Source organism: Eucalyptus grandis, chromosome 10 (assembly GCF_016545825.1).
Source record: "Eucalyptus grandis isolate ANBG69807.140 chromosome 10, ASM1654582v1, whole genome shotgun sequence".
Lineage (NCBI taxonomy): Eukaryota > Viridiplantae > Streptophyta > Magnoliopsida > Myrtales > Myrtaceae > Eucalyptus > Eucalyptus grandis.
The window spans coordinates 31503646-31527507 of NC_052621.1; the positions used below are offsets into that span (position 1 = coordinate 31503646).

At 40.8% G+C, this 23862-nt stretch overlaps 3 protein-coding genes and 1 pseudogene across 4 annotated transcripts; all 4 read right to left on the reverse strand.

The window, feature by feature from the left end:
* Nucleotides 1-4047: 4047 nt before the first annotated feature.
* Nucleotides 4048-6086, reverse strand: LOC104422800 (peroxidase 64). The gene is made up of 4 exons (XM_010035226.2): nucleotides 5827-6086; nucleotides 5538-5726; nucleotides 4856-5018; nucleotides 4048-4722 (listed from the first exon to the last, which is right to left on the reverse strand). Exons 1-4 carry the CDS (start codon nucleotides 6028-6030, stop codon nucleotides 4328-4330), a joined length of 951 nt encoding a protein of 316 aa, XP_010033528.2. The 5' UTR covers nucleotides 6031-6086; the 3' UTR covers nucleotides 4048-4327.
* A 1704-nt stretch (nucleotides 6087-7790) lies between these two features.
* On the reverse strand, nucleotides 7791-12366 carry LOC104422801 (aspartyl protease family protein 1). Of its 2 annotated transcripts, XM_010035227.3 has the most exons (10): nucleotides 11992-12363; nucleotides 11328-11463; nucleotides 10364-10599; nucleotides 9805-10029; nucleotides 9527-9662; nucleotides 9366-9439; nucleotides 9194-9290; nucleotides 9038-9098; nucleotides 8266-8337; nucleotides 7791-8188 (listed from the first exon to the last, which is right to left on the reverse strand). In XM_010035227.3, the coding sequence occupies exons 1-10, from the start codon at nucleotides 12318-12320 to the stop codon at nucleotides 7998-8000; spliced, it is 1557 nt and encodes a 518-aa protein (XP_010033529.2). In that variant the 5' UTR covers nucleotides 12321-12363; the 3' UTR covers nucleotides 7791-7997. The 2 variants fall into 2 exon arrangements, with proteins under 2 accessions (XP_010033529.2, XP_039159933.1); XM_039303999.1 differs by having other exon boundaries at nucleotides 9366-9662; nucleotides 11992-12366.
* Nucleotides 12367-15327: 2961 nt separating this feature from the next.
* On the reverse strand, nucleotides 15328-19320 carry LOC104423993 (annotated as a pseudogene).
* Nucleotides 19188-21666, reverse strand: LOC104422802 (NEP1-interacting protein-like 1). Its single transcript, XM_010035228.3, has 5 exons — nucleotides 20992-21666; nucleotides 20325-20503; nucleotides 20124-20207; nucleotides 19853-20026; nucleotides 19188-19730 (listed from the first exon to the last, which is right to left on the reverse strand). Exons 1-5 carry the CDS (start codon nucleotides 21155-21157, stop codon nucleotides 19608-19610), a joined length of 726 nt encoding a protein of 241 aa, XP_010033530.1. The 5' UTR covers nucleotides 21158-21666; the 3' UTR covers nucleotides 19188-19607.
* Between the last annotated feature and the right edge of the window lie 2196 nt (nucleotides 21667-23862).

Below are 23862 nucleotides of genomic sequence, written 5' to 3' on the forward strand. Positions count from 1 at the left end.
TGACAATTTAAAAAAAATTCATATCGATCGTGAAAATGATCATAACTATATATCGTAATATAATTGATATATTTATATAATTTAACAATATCAATATAAAAACCATATCATCTCAAAATCTTTCACTTGTTCAAAAATCATATTTAAATTTCATTTTTCGAGTGAGAACTAGTTCTAGAACATTCTTTCCCTAAATTAAATTTAAATCTTCGGACCTTATCTTTTTGGGTACTACTTATTTTCCTTTCTTTTTTCCAAATTCATACTTACATATCGGTAAGGGTGGTAGAACATCTATCTAAATTTATATTGACCCCAGTGAGGTGCATAGTAACTAGGCAATATCACATGCCATGATCTCATCACCATCATCATCTTATGCCAAACTTAGGAGCGGCCTTGGGTTCGTTTGAAGGGTCAAGACCATTATGGAAAAATGGCTTTCTGAAGTTCGTGTTTGCGCCGACCCTCATCATGATCAACGATTTAAGATAGTAAGATTGCGCATTCTCAGGAGGCCTAATCTCGTGATTTGGAGATTAGAGGAGCTTTTTTGACTTTGATTATAATGGGGATTATGCAACCTCTAATCACATGATTAGCAATTAAGACACTGGTGGTGGTGGTGGTGGTGGTGGGGGTGTGACGTTGAGGACATGAATTGAATTGGGTTCAATTGCGTGTAGACTTAGACCACGTGTGTGAAAGGGATTTTGGCGAAATTTGCTGTTGACCGAGACCCCCGGGGGACGATCCGGTCGACGGGCCAAGAGCTAAAAGCTGCGATTCGATTGGGCAGCGAAATTGTCGCTGAAATTCTTAGGTCTTTCGTTCCTACACGTTCTTTTGTTTTGTTTTTTCGCCCATCACCAAACATAAAGGTGCTGAAAAAAATAATAACATAAATTCTAAGAAGAGATGGAAACTCTAAATGTCAATTATTGAAGTTACAGTGCAATTCCCCCGAAAATGCGAAGCTAGGAATACGAATTCTTATGATGTCCCATGTATTCAAATTAGTACGTCTATACTTTTCATATTGACCCGTCAAACGGATAGGTTGAATCAGATTGGATTTGGGTTGTCTCAAAATTGAGTTAAGAAATAAATTGATAGAACTACTTTTTTAGTAAAGTGAAATCCTATCGTGGAACTTAAGGATGACTTGACTTACTAATAGTGATCATTAATAGTCGTGCCGCATGGCTAGAATCAAACCTGCCTAAAAAAAAAGATAAAAGAAAAAGAAAAAAATGCCTCTATAGTAATCGCAATAATTCAATGTACCCCCACTAATCTCAGGTTAATTATATATGTGGCCTCGAACAAATAGTCCAATTAGTCCTCAACCTATTATGCGGATACCAATTTGATCGTCAACTACTCAATTTTGCTAATTTAGTTCTAAAACTTTGCGGAAAGGTCCAATGTATTCATTTTGAAAAGTTCTCACAAAAAATTACCAACATAACGGTGGTCGTGGTTGATGGCCAACAATAATTGGACCGCCAAGTCGGTGATTTCATGTGAAAATTTGTTTTAAGGACTATGTTGGAATTTGGTATAAAAATTTAGGACCAAATTAAACAAAATTAAAAAGTTTAGAACATAATCGACATATTACTAAATTGATATCGTTACAATAAATTCAGAATTGAATGGGAAATTTTCTCCGCATTTTTGCAAACGAGCTTTCGTGATAATTATAAAAGCTAATTTCGATTATATCAAAGTTAATGTGATCGACCGTAAAAAGTGAATCTGGAGTCACACATCGATGAGCTATTTGAACCTTCCTGACATCGAGGGAGAAATCTGAGGTTGGAAGAAGCCCAAAACTATAGAGTTAAATAACTCAGCGGGAAGATTTGACAATCCACGACAAGATTATTTTTCTAGAAAGATAAGGTTAATAAGATTTTTTAGGGTACCCAATTTAAGTAACTAAACTTTCTTATTTTTAAAAATATTGGATTTTTTCCGGCCAAAAAATTATTAAGAAAAAGGAGATGCTGGATTTTCTCCTTTGATATGGCTTGCACTTGAAAATCCAGCGTTTGCTATAAGCATGCTTTAATTTAGTGTTTCTAGGGTGCGATAGTTTGTGGGACATCTGCAATTCGGAGAACTTTTTCCTAAACTGGACCGTAGGTACCGCGTACGAAAATAAACTAATGGCGATTATTTTGATCGTGGACGAAAGTGTTTAACCATAGATCATCGTTGAAGATAAGGGGAGCATTTGTCGACATGATCTGCGCTGGACATGCACGCGAAACGGGGATGCTGTCTTATTCAGGCATTAATGAGGTAAGCATTGACATAATTGGGTTTAAATTTTTGGAATGGACCATTCCAGAGGGGTTAAATTTGTTCCTAGAATAAAAAAAAAAAAGAATAGAAACGCGTTTATTTACAATTTTGTTTCTAAGAACAAAAAATCTATTTTTTTTTTTTTTTGTTCTTGAGAACAGATTTGGAACAAAACAAGAAGTAGAAAAAAATTATTTCTTGTTCCCGGAAACAATTCCGAAAAATACTTCTTTTTTTCTCATTTTTCTTCTTCTTTTTATTATTCTTTTTCTTTGGCCAATTGCCGGCCTCAGTCATGGTCGGTGACCTCGCTAGAGTGTCGTCGGCCCCGGTGAGGCTTAGCCTCGCCTTGGCCGGGTGAGTTCAAGCTCACCTAGATCCGGCGAGACCGAGCTCGCCCAACCACCGGCGAGGCTTGGCCTCATTGGGCCACCGCTAGGTCAGCGTCGCCTAGCGGTGGCCCAGTAAGGCCGAGCTCAAGCTCGCCTAGGCGAAAAGAAAAAAAAAATTAAAAAAAAAATTAAAAGAAATAAAAAAATTATACAAGTTTACCAAACGTGTTTTTGTTCTTTTTTTATTCTAGGAATATAAATTTTGTGCAGTTACTAAATGTATTCTTTTATTTAAAAATTGTTCTCCAGAATAAAAATAGTTTTTTCTATTTCTATTCTCATGAATAATTTTTTGAATAGAATCACCGTCGCAGTAGCTTCACTGGATAAGGCCCCGCCGATAATTTCTTCAAAAGTGAAGGGTTCGAAATTCAGTGGAAGTGCTTGGCGCCTTAACCGCCGTCATGGGGTGGTGGTTTCCTCGTGCGGCCTCGGGGTTTGTCCCGTCGTGCGCCGGTGTACGGGGGTTTTCTGGATCACTAAAAAAATAATAATAATAATAATAATAATTTTTGAATAGAAATGTTACCAAATAATTTTTGAATAGAAATTATTCTCAGGAATATTTTTTTCTTTACCAAAAAAAAAAATGTTACCAAATAAAATCTAAGCAAAAAAGAGAAGAAAAGATCACGTGAGATTCAATGCAGGACTTGACGCGGATGAAAGGACTGTATTCTGAGTGTGGCTTTGCTTGTGAGTCCATTCCCATCATCCTGTAGCTTGTACTCTCTGTCAGCAGCTCTGTTTGGCCATAACAAAGACGGGAAACTTGCAATGAACCGCAAATCAGATGTGTCACTTGTGACTTTCGAAAACCGCACCCAAAAATCTTCATGGCTAAAACCTAGGACATAATAATGGAGAAAAAGAAATTTATGCACTTGATCTGGAATCCGCATAATATATCACTCATACTCCTCTAGATTCTTTAATTCCATGGATGGTATCGCTATCAAGATCAATATAGTCAAATTATGTCTCTCCCAGAAGTTAGTTAGCTACCTTTCATTATGTTCTAGGATTCTTTCTATTCATAGGTCATTTATGGCATGCGGGAAGGGCTTATGCAGTTGCAGTTGGATTTGAAAAATAAATTGATTGTGATTTTGAACTTGTTCTATTCATGACCCCCTTTAATTGAAACATAAGTCCAATGTTTGAAGTCAGAATCAATTCTTGATGTGGATGAGGATCTCAAATACTTTTTCTTTATTGCCTTCTGTATAAATTGTTCAATGAGACCACTCCTCATATTTGTGCATCAAGGTAAGAGGGTAGAGTTGAGCACCATTTATTAAGTCTTAGGCCGCATGCCCTCTCATCACAGATTGAGCTTTTCTTGATCCACACTAGCCAACCCATATTAAAAAAATTCTTACATCATCCACCATTAGAATGAATTTATAGAGCTCATGGAAAAAGATTAACTGCTAAGCTTTCGTAAAATCTAGTTCATCTTCTATAAGACATACTCTCCACTTCCGTTTGAACTTTAGGCCCTTTAGTCTTCAGGCGTATATTTCCAACAAATCTTATACATATGCTTAAGCTGGCTTTTCACCTTAAATTGAACAGAGAAATATGATTATCCAGATCATGCAGCAGATGATCCGAAACCCTTAATTGACTACCCTGCAGTCCTTCCTAACTTCCCCTCCGCCTGTGATGCTGCTCATCTTGATCATGGACTTGACGAATGCATCCGTGAATTCCTTGTGCGAGCCTGCGAACTTCTCGACCAGATCCTTCGTCTTGGGCACTGCCAGGAGGGCCTGGTCCGAAGAGAACAGGCCCTTCCCCTGGAGGATCAGCCTGTAGTACGTGTTGTCGAAGGTGGTCGAGGAAGGGTCCATGGTGGTCCCTGCGTTTTTTGGCCTGTTCTTGCTCGGGCATACGCCTCTTAGGCTCGCTGCCAGGGATGGGTGCATCGATGGGTCGATGTCGTGCGTGGTGTTGAAGTTGCGGATCCTGCCTGCGAAGGAGGAGCAGTGGGAAAATCCTAGTGTGTGGCCTCCTGCAAGGGGAGGGATAGAAGTTGAGATCAGAATCAGCACAGGTGAAAAACCAAAACAAATGAATGAATCTGGCAGAGTGAATTTCTCGACAAAACACCGTCATATATTGGTCCGTTTGATTATTTGTTATACCCGAAAGAGCGACGAGATCTTCCATAGAGAGGCCTCTCTGGGAGAAGCTCTGCTGGAGCTGAGAAATGTTGAAAAGTGGTGCTGGGAGTTGAGTCGTCTCGCTGGCTTTTGATGTTCTTCCATCCTTCCTTCCCTTGGGCACATCCCAAGTCGGACCTCCGGACTTTTTTACGCATCAGAAATGAAAGAAAATCTCAGTGAGATACGCAATATGCTGTGCACAAGGGAACCTTCTAGTCGAGAAATTACGGCTAAAATTGCTACTGGGGGAAGGGATTTGTTCAGTGGGCATTGATTTAGCTTCCAGTAGGCCGACTTCCGTTTGGTCCTGTTTAAACCTATTTATGCACATATTGAGTGAATATGTATCTATCCAAATTCTTGCGGTGCAAGCAGACATTCCCAAGAGTTGGTAGCTTAACACCGTCCTGCTTGGTTTCTCTATTATTTTCCAGGATAGAGACCTGCGTGAAGACTGTCCAGGACATTGCGCAGTAAGCTCAGGATTGGACAGGATCCCTACACTTGGCCCTAAGATGTTTCCAAGACATCAGCGTTTATGTTTTAGACGGTTTAGGGTGGATTTTCAGGACAATCTCAGTGACAAGCTATGCTGGAGGGATTGGTTGGTCGTGAAGAATCGGGATATACACGTAACAAAGTGGATGAGGAGAGATTTTACCAGTATGACGGAATCTCTAGCAGCTAGTGCCAAGATGTCCGCACATGAAACCACGCCAGGGCAAGAAGCTTCCAACTCCTTTTTGGCATTGTCGATTACAAAAAATGAGTGCAGAGAGACATTAGGAGGTCCATCCTTCTCCACTTTGTTGCTTCCTTTGGAGTTTAAAAGCACCGACGCATCGCAACCCTGAAACAGATAGAGAACTATCTGTTGAGTTCTGATAACTAAGGAAGCTTTGTGTAAGAACTCTGAAACAGATAGAGAACTATCAGACACGTTTGCTTACCCTAATGAAACAGTCGTGAAAATGCATCCGCAGAAGAGCAGCTGGAACGGTTTTGTCCTTCATTGCCGCATTCTTGACAGCATTTGCGACGATCAACTCAGCATTGGGACAGGTCTCGTCGTAGTAATTGGAACTTAGTGAAGAGATTGGAGAGACAAATGAAAGTACAAGAAGCGAGCTGAAGAGTGCAACACCGATGGCCATGCCTAGTATACTTCCTAACTTCAACAAGTTCTGTCAGGCTTTGAAGGTAATTTGCACATCGAATGGATATAAATAGTCTGAAAAAGGAAGATTTAGTTGAAACTACAGATAGCGATACGACGGTGGCCACCTAAAGTGGGTGTGTTGAGCAATTGATAATGAAGTAGTGATCTTGAAGCAACCCTGGGACTACAAGAGGTTCCATTTGGGCAGCACTCCCAATTATACGTCTGCCAAGCACAATTTTCCTCACATAAAGTTCAGATAAGAGTGGTGACAACGATATGCCATTACCTTACCTTTCTTTAACATGAAGTTTATGATGGTTTTTGGTACTTGGTGGGCTCGGGTTAATAAGATCTCGGTCAAAGAGTGGATTTTGATGGTAAATCCCCGATTAACTTTCCGCAAACATCGAGCCACTCCGTAGAAGGGACATTGAAGGATGGTCTGCATGTATATTCTGGACTGGACGGGCAAATCTCTTCTGATCGATGATTAATGAAGCTGTGACCATCATATGCTTAAACTAGGAGTCATATGCAATCTAATAAGCTCTTGGGATTCTTCATCTTTTTCTTCTTCTTCTTCTGGTGGCTGGGCCATTCGGAATTGTGTCTTTCACCATGGGATCTACTGAATAGAAAATGGTTTTCTGTTCTGAGGTGGTTAGGATGGGCATGTCAAGGGTGCAATAGCTCTGATAAAAGCTTAATTCCCAAGTTTCAACTTTGTTAGTTATGACGGTCGGATCCCTTTTGATCTGGTGGGGTTACCGTTATAAATTGGTCTGTTGGGGATTCTCTGGAGAAATCAGGGCTCCCTGGCAGAGTGTCGGCATTTGGCTCTTGGTATGAGGTTTTCTCCCCATTGTAAGACATCATTCCAATAGAATGACACGGCTGGTGAATGTTTTCATCTTGTCGTCTAATGCATTGGGATACTTGGAGAAAAATTAAAGTCATGATGTAGGTTGTTAGTAGACCTATTAAACGGATGAGTTGAGTCAGATCTTTTTTTGGTTTGATCCAAATTGACTTATTTAATCTATTTACGACTCATTTATCATAATACAAATTTATCGACCCATATCTAACTCAACATATTCAACTTATCGACCAAACCTATTTAACCAAATTTAGAATATCTTGTTTGTTATGATTTTTTCTGAAAAACCACTATTGCTAATATATTTTCATGCAATTCAAATTTAGTGGGCATTTTTATAATTTTTTAAAAATAATTGAGGTTCTATTTGTTTCTTGGAAAATATTTTCCAACAAAATAACAATATTTTTATGTTTGTAAATAAATATTTTTTTTTTTTTTTAAAAATTGCTTTTTACATTATTTTATATTTTATTATTTTTTCTTTTTCTTCTTCTTCGGCTAGTTAGTTGCCAACCACCAGCCACCAACGAGCTTGACCTTTGCCTAGCCAGCCGATGGAACAAGAAAGAAGAAAGAAAGAAAGAAAAGGAAATAAGTTAAAAAGAAAAAAATTATACTTATAATTGTAATTCGAATTTTTTTTTTAAATTTTTTGTGAGACTGAAGAGGGAGAGTGTGTGTGTAAGCATTCGGTTGAAAATGGGTCATAAACTCAACCCATTCACACCAATTTATTTTACCCTTTAAAATTTTAAACCCATTTGAAGAATGCTCTACAAAATTGAAGTGACCCAGGCCTAATTTAAATCTATTTTGATGGGTTTAAGATCCATTTTGACAGATCTAGTTGCCAACACGAGAAAAAAGGCTTCAAACATAAAAATGTGATGTCGTATAATGAGCAAGCAAGAAATACTTACAGTGGGATGTCCCTCATAAGTATGCCAACAAACCCAATAGGGAGCGCATGTATCTCTCTCAATAATGACGTATTACCTAAACAAATGTCTACTATCGATATACATGATACATAGGATGAGAAGGACCCGGGATGGGGAAAATTGATCAAACAATGGCTATAATGGGAAAAGAATCATCACGAGTGTATAGATAAAAGGAATCAGATGTCGAGAACGGTTCGACATAGAGGATGGAGTGCCTCCTACAGAATTATTCCCACCGCCTGAAGTATCCTGTGGATTGACGGCCATGGCGGGAGGGAATGTTGGGCTGATCGGTAACGTGCTGGAATCTGTTGCATCATAACCTGCGAAATGAAAATACAATGTAAGCACTCTGACGACTGACAGCAAGCAAATCCAGCACAGCTTGTATTCTACTCACAGTTGGATGACTTCCAGCCAAGCACCATTCTCTCTCGATCGAAAACTATGTGATAACCCGTCATGAAGTTCTCTGACAAATAAAAATAAAAATAAAAAAGAGGGAAAAAAGGAAGATGAATACTTAATGACAGCATAGACAAGTAGTGGGAGCAATAAATCTGAGTCCTCAAAAAAAAAAAAAAAAAGGGGAAAAAAGGAAGATGAATACTTAATGACAGCATAGACAAGTAGTGGGAGCAATAAATCTGAGTCCTCAAAATTAACGTTTCACAAGTTCCAATCATATCAGTTCCAAGGAAAAAGGTTCAACACCAGGAAGAAGCAGCCACACCGTGATTGCCATGCCAAACCTTGTTTTCATCTAGATTTTAGAGTTGGACTAAACGTTCCTAGAAAAACAGAGTGGGGTTGCAGCTGTTCTTCTGTGCACGCAGCAAACATGTTGGTTATTCCACAGGAAAGAGCTTAATGTAGCATTGATTTTATTTGCTACAGGCAAGAACTTAATACAGAACGGGTTTTATCTGTAATTAGTATCCAGCCTATCCTCGCAATAGTTACCATGATATGAAAGACAAATCTGTAATGAATTCTTTGATCTGTTAGCATAAAAAAAGGGCAAATCCGCAGGAAGGTGAAGGATGAAAACTGACTGCGCAAAAGCAGAATAAGCACAAGTATGCACTCTGAGTAACATAGAGAACTTGAAGAGGGGGACAACTTTTCTTGGAAATAAGCAAGACAAATATTTCTGATGAGTAGATACTCACGTCCAATTATATTTACATCTCCACTTTTGACTAAAGCAAGACAATATACGTAGGAGGAGCCCTGAAAAAAAAAGAAAAAACTAGTGAGCATGTATTTTACAGGAAGGAACATACACAAATAGAGAGGAAATGTGACAATCTAACTTTTGAAAGTACCTGAGATATTATTTCTATGGGACTGGTGACATAGAACTGATCTCCACCCTTCATGGTCAAATTCAATGTTGCGGTTTCGAAGCTACTCTGGTTTGGGCTGCACATAGATTCAAGTTCAGCATTACAAGGAAAGAAATTCATTGTATACGAGTCTGTCCATAGATGGGCTAACCTCAGATCATAACAGTATTCAAATGGGATATCGGAGTCCGAAGAATGTCGCTTTTCTTGGGCCTTGGAATTGAACTGCACAAAACAAGTACTCTGTAAACATGCTGAAGAGAGGTAGGTATGTCCATATGGTAGTCTGAAACAGAGCAGTGAAGAACTTACAGTCTCCCCAATGAACGTGTAAGCCGGGTCGTTCAAATATGTGAAGGAGGTACCAGAGTCAAAAATTGCACTAAATTCGACATCTTGAGCAGTTCCTCCCACATTTATTTGAGTAAGGGTAATGTTGTAAGTTGGGCTGGTAAAAGTTTCAGCGAGAGGAATCATTAGAACTGGCCAAGAAAGGATAGAAGAGATATGCTGCAACCCCATGCCATGAGTTGGCAACATAAATCTAGGCAATCCAACAAGATAACTTTTCTTCCCACAGAGAAGCTTACTGTGATTCCGCAAGGTTAAATGGTGTCTCTCCTTGGTCTGAGCTGCCTTTGTCTCCAAAACTAATTCTTCCAATACCATCAGCTCCAAAGCACATTGAAAAAGAATTTGAAGTAAACCCATCTTCAGCCAAAATGCTAGGAACAGATATGTTATTCATGCCAAGCCCAAAGAGACCATTTGGCGCAGCACCATCTAAGAAAGAACCAGTTTGAATCTGACCACAACTGCAAAAACAAGCATATCTAGCTCAGACATCAGCCACTGAACTTCTGACTACTGGGAACCTAGTGAAAGCATGAAAAAAAGTAATGCTAAACCAACAGTTAAATTCTTTAAACTTCTCCTCAATTTTTGGCTTAAATAGATCCAAAGCAAAAGCAACAACTTCACTGATCCAGACAGTTAAAAAATGTCAATGTTCACAGTCCGTCCTATAAAACCTAGCTCACCAACAAGGGCAAGTTGAGCATTTCTTTTATTCTGTAATCACACCAACAAAAAATTCCTGAGTTGGTTCCCCTAATTTGCTCAAACAGTGCTGGAAGACAGTATACCTACCCAAATGTGATTTTAGCATCGACAGCCTTCGATTGATCGTCGTCCGTTGTCAAATGCAATACGTCTTCCACCAAAATCCCACTAGATGAGGTACCATTAGAAAGATAAATAATCTGATAGTCACAACTGCTAAGAGCTGAAGAGCATTGCGACTTTTGTCCGCATGTTGTACTGTTGCAGGGTACTTCTGCACTTGTTGATGATGCATTAGGGCTGTAAATGTTGAAATCTATTTTCTGGTTGACAAGAAGAGTAAGGAGAGAAACCTGTTAATTCTAGTGATCTCACTTAGACAAAGGACACAACATAGACAGGCTAACTATAATTCTTTTTCCTGTCTCTTCCTTCCATTTGTGAGAAAGTCTTTCCAGAAGTGGCTAAATTTTTCATGTCATAACAAAGGGAAAATAACAAGATCTCACGGATACACTTGAACATAATGGATGTAGATATAAATGTTGAAATATTGTACAATTTTCAGTTTTTTCCTCCGTCAAAATGGTTTAGTTTCTTGTCTCGCCCATTTTGTCGTAATCACACACATAAGGGCACCATCGACAATATGGTTTTCTATTTCTGACCAAAATTAAAAAACAATATGGTTTTTCAACCTCTAAGACCCTGCCTTGATGCTCGAACAGGATGTCAGATGATTAAATGGCATGATCATGCCTAATTTCTTCATGCACACACCCACGTCAAACTCTATCATATACAACTATCATGTTAATCATGGTAAGTTGCATATAAACTTCTATCCATATTACTCTCTCACATTTAACTTGTCAACCAACAGCTCAAGATGTCAACAATTATCCACCGCATTAACTTCTCCACGACACTAGTCCATGCATTGCATCCGGAGTTACTAGAACTACACTAATGCGCACGCCCCAGATAGCACATTAAGCTTGGACTTTTGTAATAAGCAACAGAGACAAAGCATTCCTATCCAGAAGGATACCTTTCCAGATGATGTCTGTACACCTCGTACGCAACGTGTGCAATCACAGGGTAACCAGAACAAATCACTGCCAGTGTCTAGAGCCACCAAATAGGATAAACTCGGGGTCCCGACTGAAACATTGGCATAGTGCAAACTGAAAGGCCGAGAAACAAAAAGTAGCACTTTATCAAATTTCGTCGATCCACTCGAGCAAAACTTCAAAGATTCTGCCTTGTTTGGTTGTCAATAAACAGAAGGCATTGTGAAGTATCCAAATAACAATAATTCAGGGGAAATTCCACTTCAAAGCCGAAATAAATAAATAAAAAAGAATAAGGACAAATTCAGCTCGCACAGGGTACGGCAGAATAATAAATGAACAAGAAACGAGCCACAGCTGGAAAAGGAAACGCAGTCCCAGATTATGCACACAAGAAAACAGATTGAGCTGATCAGCCTTATACGCGGGGATTGAATGATCGAGCTGTGCACAACTTCCGTAAATCACACACAGCGAAACTGGCGAAAGAGGAGCAGGCAAAATCCGATGCTTCCGTCATGTATCTTCACTTCACTAGCGAATTCAGTAATTGGAACCGCAAATATCTCCAGAAGAGCAATCGTGCTATCCAAGAGAAGGCGAGCGGAAGAGAGAGAGAGAGAGAGAGAACGCAATACGTACTATCCAAGCGAAGGCAACAGAACCGTGTCGTTGCCGCTGGAGAAAGTCAGGACCGTCTGATTACCGGACGACGACGCCGCCGAGGCGAGCCGGCGGCCGTGGACGGCGCGGTCGCGGAGGGCCATGACCTGGTAGTACTCCAGGCTCCCCTTCTCGGGCAACCGATCGACCCCGAGCACTCCCTTCACGGGATCCGAGAACCGGTGGTGGACGTCGAACCCGAACGTCCCGAACCCGCGGCACCCCGGCGGCAGCGAGGCCAGGACCACCGCCAGCGCGGCGAGCGCGGCCAGGAAGGCGGCGCCACCGGGGGCGCGCGGCGGCGGCATGGATCGGGAGGGTAGGGGCTAAGGGAGGGAGGGAGGGAGGGAGGGAGAGGGAGAGGGAGAGGAAGATAGAGAGAGAGAGAGAGAGAGAGAGAGAGAGATGGCTATATAACTTGCCAATGTTGCCATTTCAGTCAAAAGTCCTTCTCAGGTGTAGAGAGAGAGAGAGAGAGAGAGAGAGAGATGGGAACTCGATTGTTTGGTGCGAGGGAAGGTTGAAGGAGACGGGACGGGACCCCACCGCGACAGTTCCCCATTTCCACACGAGTGATTTCAACGGCTCGAATTTAGAAGAAATCCCGGCTTTTTGCACTTTGGCCCTCCGTCTTCGCGGGACTTCCCCTTTCTCATCCCCCCACAATTGACGCTCCCCGTTCCCTACATCCGCACCGCGTGAGTGGGGGCGATTGCGAAGGACGGCAACGGATGCCATCGGAGCGAAGCGAAGGATCCTCTAGGTGGGGAATCGCTCGGATCCAACTGAACTGGTCGGTTCCGTCTGATTGTCAATTCCTATAAGTGGAATTGGTGTCAAGTTGTCCGATTTCTGATGACTGATTAAATATATATGTTTTTTTTTTCAAAAAAAATTAGTGGGTTTAGTTTATTATTTTCGGAGAAATATGAGCTTGTAATTTGACAATAAGATATCTAGATGGAAGCATAGATTTGTCTCGAGTTTTGAATTTGTTCCTAGTCATGCTTAGCACAATAAAATATCTGAATGGTAATATGAAAGAAAATAGTGATCGATTCAATTGGACCAGTCCGATTCTCGATCCTAGGACCAACCAATCCAATCCTTGCTTCCCAAATGTTCCCAATTTTAGACATTAAATTAGGAACCGATCACCTCTAACTCGGGTAGAGCTTGATTTTCCCAAACCTTGCTTGACTGAAGTTCCAATCAAGCGAGCTTTTCAAGCACTTTATAAAAAATGAGAAGTAATTTAAAAGGAGTCTGAAGATCCCTTTTTGTACTTAAATTGAAGAAATTTGAGAAGGGTGGGCAAAAATGCAAGAAGAGAAAAAGTGAGGATGGAAATGCAAAGTGGGAAATTATCGTCAATGATAGGCTTGCTTTTCCAAGACCTCATGTGACTGAAATTCGAATAAAGCGAGCTTTCCAAGTACTTTAAAAAAGTGAAAACTAATTTGCGTTGGCAATAACTTAAAAGGAGTCCAAAGGTCCTTTTTTGCACTTAAATTGAGGAAATTTGAGAATGGTGGGCAAAAATGCAAGAACGGAAAAGTAAGGATGAAATGCAAAATGGGACATTATCGTCAATGGTAGGCTGGATTTTGCAATACCTCATTGTGACTGAAGTTCGAATCAAGTGGAGCTTTTCACGTATTTAAAAAAAAAAGAGAAGTAATTTGTAATAGCGATAACTTAAAAGGAGTCCGAGTGTCCCTTTTCGGGCTTAAATTGAAGAAAATTGAGAAGAGTGGGTAAAAACGCAAGAACGAAAAAAGCGAGGATGGAAATGCAAAATGGGACATTATCGTCAATGGCATGTTGGGGGGAAAAGACCGTTGACGTTCCAGAACATTAACGGTAGCCGCAAGAAAACAAAAACGAGGCGCTGACAAGTGGCGAGATCCCAGCCGTTCATTTCGTGCTACGAAGGTTGTGACCTCCCCACGGTACTTTTCTCAATTTGCTACATATTTTCATGGAGTCATCACACAAAAATAGAAAATTTTCTCTAGTACATCGTGTCTGGGGGCGGTGCCCGAGCTAGTTCAACTAACGCCTCTCTACTCAATCTATTTGTTCTTGCGCATGCACCTCCATCGCATATCATTGCACGACATAAGTCATCGGAATTGTCGTCATGCGAAATTATCGATTATTTCCATTTTTGAACTCCGGCCATTTAGAAAAGCTTCATTACACGGGCATGTGATTGAGTGGAGAGTAGTTGGTAAAGAATTCTTAAAAAAAGGACAAATTTAAATTTTGTTGAAGTCAAAATATAAAAAAAGTCTAAACACGCAGAATTTTGAGCCTTCAGCGGTGGGAATCGTGGACAATTTGGCTTCTTCTTCCGAGCTTTGCTAATCAGTCCCCATCAATTGACGAAGACCTCTGCTTTCCTTTTTGTCTTCGATGATCTCAATTTTTGTCAAAGTCAAAAAAGAGATATAAAGAGGAGGCTGACAAACTAGCCGATTTTGGGCCAAACAAATCAATCGGCAATCAACCGGAAAAAAAAGGGCCCACCTTCGTGTTGATGTTCATAATCCACAAGAAATCGGCAGTGAGTTTTTTGACAGGGAGTTAATAGGAGTAGATTTGAAAATAAAATAAAAATCAGGTTTTTTTCTAGATAAAAAAAAAAAGTTCAGGATAAGATTGGGAGATCGGACCTAGAGTCGGGTTCTTTGTCTTTTTTGGGAATTAGGCCCTTTTCTCCACACTTTTCATGTTCAGAAATTTCATTTTTGCAAAAAAGGCCACGAATCTTTGGCCGGAATCTTTGATTTTTTTGGAATGAAGCCTTTTTCAACACTTTTCATGCCCAAAAATCTCGCTTTTGCAAAAAGGGCCCCGAATCTTTCGATATTTATTTACACTTCTGGCCACGGCAATTTCAGAGAATTACCGAATTCATTAATCAGTCAGGATCGTTGCCGAATCTATCGGCGGAGATGGAGGAGGGATACGTTTAACCGCAGATGAAGGGAGGGGGGAGTCCACATGGGCGCCCTTTCTTCGCCCCCGGCTTCCGCGTTCGACGACTTCCGGGCACGCCGTGATTAGTTGACCAATGTGAAAAGCGCGTTATCGTCAATGGTCGGCGGCGAGGGAGGGTGGAAGCTTCGTCGGGGAAGAGCGTCGAGAAGAATCTTTGTTTGGACAAGGGCTGTGGTAATTTGATCAACATAAGATATCTGTGAAATCATTTGCATGATCAAGCTCACTACCCGCAGAGAGATGACGATTGTAGATCATGGACAGCAAATTGGTCGCCTCCATTCATGGTTAAACTCATGCTTGGTACGAAGTTGGCATTGCCACCAGGACTGTCCATCACCAAATAAACTAGCTTTCAGTACATTACTGTAATGAAATTACACTGACATTGTCTCCGGAAGTCCCAAAACATCACCTCATATGATATTCAATACTCGAAAGGGATTCTCCAGTGATGAAGGCGTCACTTATTGTGTGCTCGTGAGTGAAACTGCAACAGAAACGACAACATCAAACAAAAAATTACATGAGCTAGTCATTTCGCGAGCGATGTGATTCTGTGTCAAAGAATGTAGCTTACTCTTTCTGACAGCCTGGTATAAGCCGGATCAGTCAAGCACATGAAGGAGGTCCCGGAATTGAAAAGAGTGGCAATGTTCATGTCGAATTGCGTCTCTCCTATCTGAATTTGAGTCGCTGTGACATTATAGCTCGGTCTGCAAAAGGAGTTCAGGGACATGAGTTGCAGGATAAGTTTCTTCTTATGGAAAAACAACTCTTTATCATGCTGAGAAGTCACCACTTACTTTGATGGGTTTGGATTAAAATAGGTCTCATCCTGGTCGGGACTACCTTTATCCCCAAAATTGGTCCTTCCAACTCCATCGTGACCGAAACACATAGAGAACGAGTCTGCTATATAGCTCTCCCTCGACAAAATGCCAGGAACTGATATCTTCCCCACACCGAGGTCGAGTAAGCCACTGGGAGCAGCAATATCTAGGAAAGAACCACTCTGCACCTGTCCACAACTGCATTTACATTGCTAATTGAAACCGATATCGAGATATACCTTACGCAAATAAGCAAGCAAAATATGATTGCAAGCTCCTAATAGCATAATCTGTTATATCGATGTTGATCAAATGAATTGAGAGGCTGTGAAGATAAAGATGTGATTCTCAAGAACTTACCCGAAGAACTTACCCGAATGTTCCATACATCTCAGGCTCAATGTATTCATGGCTTTCGTGTCCTGTGACTAAATGTAGGATATCCTCTACTGAAACTCCAGAACTTGAAGTTTCAGCTTATACATAGGACATGGAATATGGGCAACTGCTGAATGCTCTGACACAATCGCCATGCCATGTGCAAAGACTGTTGTTGCAAGTCACTGTTTTGCTTGTCAATGATATCAAAGGGTTGTGAGTGCTGAGATTATAGCCCTGCATCAAAAAATTGTAATTCATATTGAGGTTATGATACAAGGAACTGACAGCTACACCAGCACACTCATGCACTTTGAGCTTGGAACATTGTAGTTCTCCATAATGCGAGAGGACATCTAGTGCCATAATGATCCTAGATTTCCCTGATTAAGAGAAAAGAAGTTCATTCGGTCATTTGCCGGCTTCAGAATCCAATTAAATTTGCTGTTGAAAGAAACATCTTTTGTGTTGTATGTTGGATGGAGCGCACGCACAGGGAAAAGATCCAAAGATAAAGAGGACACAAGAATGAGACCGGCATACTGATGCATGAGCTGTGCCTAAAATAGACGCACATCCGTAGCGATCACATGGAACCCAGAAAAGGTCACTGCTAGTGTCAAGCGCCACCAAGAATTTCACTCCTGGCATACCAATTTGCATTGTCGTGTAATGCAGACTGCAGGTAGCCGCCAAAGAAACCCAGAATAGAACATACTTAGCAAGATTGTACGGTGAAATGCTCTCTATCCTCTTTCAAGAAACAGTTCTATTCAAGTACCAGAAAACAAAATCCTCTTGCAACAGCTAAAACACTAAACCAATTGTTTCCAGAAGCCCTAATACACTGTGTCAATTTACTTGTATACACAATTAGGAGCACCTCTCCCAGCATATCCATACAAGACATGCTTAGGCTGGTCGAGGACCTATCAAGGACAACCAAAGATTGAATTATGTATGACCAACGTCCTGTCTTGCTGCTACTTTTTGCTGTTCTACAAGAGGAGTGAAACAATGTATCGAGTAGTGACGTGTCTGCTTCAATGAATCTGCTAGCAAGGCCTCCGGACTCGGTTGCGGTGGAGACTGAGTTTGAGGAAAGGTACTAGATCAGCGTCGGCAGTTGTATACGTAACCCTCCATTGAATGTATACAAGATGATGTGGAGATATGACCGACGCTAGACGACAGATCGTCAGTCAAGTTATTGCACGGCAAGAATTGAGCAAGATTAGTCAGGGGGTTTTTATTTTCTGGGTTAGGTATTGCCAGTGTCTTCCTTCGTTGCTCCTTCATAAGAGGCAAGTGCCTGCAAAAGCTGGACACGAATGTTCAATAGGTGGGGCAGGACGAGATACTAATAGTGGTGGACAGGGCTGATTACAGAATCGCCAGAGTGAGTGGCTCAAGGGTCATGGCCGTGGCCTTGACGGGGACTAGTCTCTGCACTGTTATTCAGTGTTCAGTGCAGTAAATTCAGGCTTTCTCGGGCCATTGATTTTCTGAAACATTGTCCCTATTACAAGCCTTGGGGCAAGTTCCCAGAACAAGTTAGGTAGTGTAACGATCATTGCAACGTGGGAAATTTACTTTTCTTGTGTACGGAAAAGAAAAGGACGAACAAAGTCATAACTTCGGCGCCGACACTTTTTTTTTTTTGGTCGAATCGGCGCCGACACTAACGTTTTATGTAAATGCAATGAGAAATTATCAATAAGAGGGAGTAAAAGACGTAAAAAAAAAGGGAACAAGTGGCTGATTGCTCAAGAAGCAAGACGTTTGATAACATTTCGTTTAAAATTATTCTAAAAAAAGAAATAAAAAAAATATTTTTGTTGTGAGGAATAATTTTTAAACAAAAAAAGGCATTTGATAAACTCCGTTAGGAAATAAAAATGAACAGTAAAACACGTTTGGTAAATTTGTATAATTATTTTATTTTTTATATTTTATTTTTTATATTTTATTTTTTATATTTTTTTTTTTATATTTTTTTTTTTTTTCTTCTTTTGGCCATCGTCGGCCTCGCCCATGGCCGACAACCGGCCGACGAGGGGCACCCAACCACGGCGGGCCGAGCGACGCTCCGGTGAGGTTGCCGGGGCTGGCGACACACTTCGGTGAGGCCCTCGCCCTCAACGGTTCGCGCCTTAGCCGAGGCAGGCGACCAGCCAAAGAAAAAAGAAAGAAAAAAGAAGAAGAAAAGAAAAACAGAAAAGTGTTTCTAAATTTTGTTTCAGAAACAAAAAATAACTTTTTTTTTTGTTTCTTGTTTCTATTCCACATTTGTTTTTAACAAAAACAAAACGCACACAAACGCGCTCGTTCCTTTTTTCCCAGGAAAAAAAATAGAAAAAGTGTTTAGAAACAGAAAAAAGAAATAAAAACAAACGCCCCCCTAAGGCTACAAATACTTTTGAAGAAAATTTCTTCTGCTAAGAGTTTATCACATGAGTCGGATATAGCATTCCTCAAACAATTTTGGGACAAAAGAAAGAAATGATGCCGTAGTAACCGAGCTTTAACACGAAGCGCGGAATTACATGGTTTCAGTGTCATTTGTCATGTCTAAAATGGTAGTACTGAGCCGACCTAAGTTTCTTCCATTGCCGTGCAGGTGAGAAACAGCATTGAGAGGCTATTGTGGAAGCAATCTTCAATTCATATTCACATGGTGTATTTTGATGGCCGGCCGTAATGTGTCCCCTGAGGTACTCTGGTGGTCAAATTAACATGGCACCACGGGGTTCTTTGGTGGCCAAATGATCTTTTGCTCCCGCCTTCTAATTTTCACCTCACGCCAATTAAGCCCTGCACAATTTTGTGTACATACTTGATTTGCTTCTTCTGGAAAAGTCGCACAAATCCATCTCAGAACAGCACTTCTGTCACAGAGAGCCAAAAAGCTGGTGCGTTCGATACTGATGTTCCAGAAATAAATGAACAAACAGCTTATGCACCATGGCTCTTGTAACATGAAGTAATTCCAACGAACCTCTAAATCGAACATTTCAAAGTGCACGAGTATTGAATCTCAACACACAAAACTACATAATAAAGCAGGTACTCAAATTTCATGCACCGCCATCTCACTATCCAGGTTCATCTTTCAATACATGATTTTCTCAACCATCGGGAAAGGGAGATCTTCACATACCATAAGAATTAGAGTAGGAGATCAAAATTCTGTACATAAGAGTCATCCAAAAGCATCTAATGGTCAGGGTATATAGCATGCTGACACTACCAGAGCAACTCTACAAAACTCGGACCTATTCACTGCCTTGTTAAAGGGTCAATCCAAAACAAGCACTGAAGACAATCAGCGCAGAGGATGAAGATAGCTACCCTTTTGTTGTTATAGAATTTACAAAATTAAAGATCCCTTCGGCACAACGGGCAAGAGCCGTGTCTGATGAGCCACTTATCGATGCAAGGTAGATGAAACATGTGACGACAATGAGGCAAGCACCGAACCATCTCTCCAAGCTGAAAGTCCTGGAATTACATATGACAAGCAGAGTCAAGTTTGATGAGTTCCTTGTGCTGAGGCCCTTCTAACTCTATCTATTTCATGGCCAAAAGCAGAAGGCCCTGCATATAAGACTAATGAGATTTACCTGAAGGCACACTGAACAAGAGACCTTCTCCCCAGAAGAATCGACATTATTTTCATTAGTAATCGTAATTTTGGGTATCTTTTCGACTGAATCTCCAGGCAAACCTCGTGCCCCGTTGCCGCCAGTGTCAAAAATGTTCCGAACCTCCTCAAATCTTGGTTCCACAGCACTCATCTGAATCAAATTCGGCGCCATAATGAGTATGGATTTTGTTATCCTCAGGCTAGCAATTTAATTAATTACCACTAATCGTAAATCTCATCTGAGGTACCTGACTTTGCACGGCACTCAGCATTGCAGGGCCAATGCGCTCACGAACAAGTCTGCCGCTTAAAAGGCTTGCAATGACATCGATCTGCGATTGGAAGGAGGGGCAAGGATGAATCATGGTCAGTGAAATCTGTTTGAGGATGAAATTAAATGGTATAGCTCAATCGTATCTTCAATCCGAGTATGAAGCTAAGTGACGCACCAGATAGAGCAGACACCCCACACCGGATTCATCTGATTGCCAGAGAACAAGAGAATACTCAAAGACTTCAATAGAGAAGACAGCCCCAGAAATGGCTCCAACAGCGGCACCGCGAATGAATCCGCTCTCTGTCTCTTGGCCGATCAAAGCTCCAGTCATCGCTCCAAGTAAGGTACCCACTGCAGCGACAGGGTTTTCATCCATTATAGTGGGCCAAAAAAAAAAAAAAAGGTCAAAACACACGGTGTCGGCATCACGTCATGTTTCGAATTCATTGAGCCACTCATGCTCAGGTGCATCAAGCTTCATTGAAACACCTCCAAGCACTTCTCTTCGTGACAAACTCTTTTCTTTTCCACTGACAACATGAACCAGACTCAGCCTCAGCAAAATTACTATGTATTTAAATCACAAATGTCCCCTTTTAACCCAGACATCGTCGATTAACATCGGAAATGGACACAAAGAGAACTTGCATAAAATCCACCGCATCCCAAAATTACAGAGAATAGACGAAATCGCCAGATAAGCAAACCGCGAGGGGGGGAAGATACAGTCATTGGCCAACAATACAAGAACAAATAGCAAAAATCAAGAAATGCTTCGGTGGAAACAAGGAACCAGAAAAGAAGACGATCCAGAACAAAACCAAGAGAAACGAACTCACCAACTGCGAAGAAAAACGTGAAGATCGCGGAGAAGACGTTGCCCAGAACCGCAGAAACCGCCACGCTGCACATCTCTCTGACCCTCTCGACGAGATCCGCGGCTACGGAACTCGATGGCAGATGGAACCGAGGCCGAGGCGATGATGGGTGCTCGTAAAACGCCATTTGCCCTCGTCGAACATTAATGGGTCGTGCGCTCGTGATTTACGAAAGGGTCGGAGCTTCTTCACATGAAAAGAGAGCTTTTTATATACGGGGAAGACGAGCTCCGCACGCTTAGGCCCCCAAAAGAGACAACGAAAAGAGACCACGTCCGACCTACCCGCATTAAAAAGACATGTCCTCTTTTTCTGGTTATGGTTTCTTTGTCCACTCCCCCGCTCTCTCTCTACCCGTTTTCTTCCAAGAACTGGTTTTTCTACTCCTCCCTCCCTCTCTCTCTCTCTCTCCTCGTGACGATGAATCAAAGAAACACGAGAGAGAAAAAGGGGGAGAAGGGGAAGAAGGAGGAGGAGGAGGAGAAGAAGCTTCCTTTGAAAAGTCGGACGCGCACGCAGACTCGGACGCGACAGCCGACGGATCTTGACTCCTGCGTTATCACCCGTTTTGCAAAGGGAAAAAATGGGAAGCTTTTGTCGACGGGTTTTCGTTTTGGCCCTTTTTCCCGTTTCTTCCGACCGAAGCGATTGGCCGCATGGAAGAGGGGATGCTGCTACATGCCAATCGCTAGTCGTACCAGATTTGAGGCCCGCCTGTCTATCTTCTCACGTTCACTTCCGATGCGGTCCACACAAGTTTTTACTCGGTCCCTCCCGTTGAAAATATCTCCTCTCCCTTTGGCCTTGTGAATTCCCCATTTTGCTCACCCGAATTTTACAGTAGCCGTCGCGAATCGTTACTACCCGACATCTTGAAATCAGTAATTAGCTCCCCACCCCGACCTTTCGAGTTTTGCAATTTTTCTGCTAAAGTTTAGACATTGGTTGCGGCGTCCCTTCTAGCATTGACTTGGGCCAACTTTCGTAAAAGGACTACACCTTTGATAATCCTTCGACTCTTGCCCAAAAATTTAACAATAATCAATCGCATAGCCATACTATCGGAGCTATAATGCGTGATCAACCAAAATTTGTATATTGATTTAAAAAGAAAAAAAAAAAGACTTCTAGGGCTTGCATATAGGGTAAGACGTGAAGCAAATTAAGAAATGCAAAGGAAGATCCAACGTTATGGGACACATTACAATTTGTACGACCTGTTAATTAGCACAATAATTAATTGACGAGTTTGCTTTACAAGCCATCTCTATTTTCTTTTTGTTAAATAAAAGATACGATACTTTAGTGCTAACATTGTTTTAGAAGAAACATAATTCAAGTATCAAATGCTAACCGGACATGATGATGTGTCGAGTTTTTAATTAGAAGCTTCAACCTTAAACATACCTACCTTAAGTTCTCGTGTGAGCAAAACATTTATGAATTAGAAAAAAAAAAATTTTATAAGTTGAGAGAGAGAGAGAGAGATCTCCTGCTGGAAATATAGCCTTGCTGCCGAAGTACAAAGGATTTTGGTGCTTGCCGTGACTGCAAACTTTAATTAAATGTTTGCCATTGGAGCGTACAGAACTTGGTGAGCATGCGCATGCACCGATCTTGCGTTTGCGAGCATTCTTCTTCTTGAATGATTATCATTCATTAAAGATGGAAAATTTTGGTGTGAACCATTCGCGTTGATTTGACACATGATGTCCCACATAAAACATCCCTCCTAATCGCCATAAGCCATAATAGAATACTACAAAGGGCTAAAAGAACATACCGTCTCCATAGGGACTCAAGGCCCGTTATCCTATTCATATAGATCACGATGACAAAGCAATTGTACAGATTCAATTCTTTAGGAACGTGTCATTTTAGATACAAGATAAAAAATCGGGTCTGTTATGATTATCGAACTTGATTTTTCCTAAACCACAGAGGTAAGAATATGCCCCACCACCTTCCTCTAACTATTGTGTCAAATTTATTGAACAAACGCCTAAATTGGAGCATGTGGCTTTCGAAACTTGAACTTAAAAGTCAGTCTGTACTGTCATCAAGTGTGTATTGTGCGATATAATATAAGAGTCACGGCACTTATGGTCCATCTATTCAGTAATTGCTGGTGTGACTAGCTTGGTACAATCAAAAAATAAAATAAAATATATAGATTACGGAGCCTCTGCATGGGGACCTAACTCAATTCAATTGATGTTATTCCAGAGCAGCAAACTCGGAGACATTTAAGGATGAAGAGATGGTACATGATTGTGCCTTGTACAATAAGAAATTGGGGCCACTGAGCAAATCCTCGTGGGAAATAGGATTTGGCCAATTGGTCCCTCTCTCGTCATCCCATGATGCCCCTGATAATTCACCGCCTCAGAGGTTTCTGTTCATTTACATATAAATATATTTTATGACTCTGGCGTCGCTTAAAGGAAAAGAAAAGGATTAAAAAAATAAAACTCTGTTTCTTTCGTTAGAAATTCTTAGTCAATGAAAAATGTTTTTATTATTAATAGTAATTTATATCTAAATGTTTTCATAAACGATAAAAATATTTTACATTCATTTATTATTGTAAACAATACGTGCTATTATTTTTAGGGAAATATTATTCAAATAATTCATTTCTTACAAAATAAAATGGAGCCTGCAAGGTTTAAGAATTCTTAGATGGCTACATTCTTTAAAAATCAAAATCTCAAAGCCAATCTCACTTCTATACCGAACTTCTTTTGTTTAAAAAAAAAAAATCAGAAACTTTCATTGTAATATCAAATTTACTCCCACATCAAAAAATGGCAACTAGTTTCTTCGAAATTA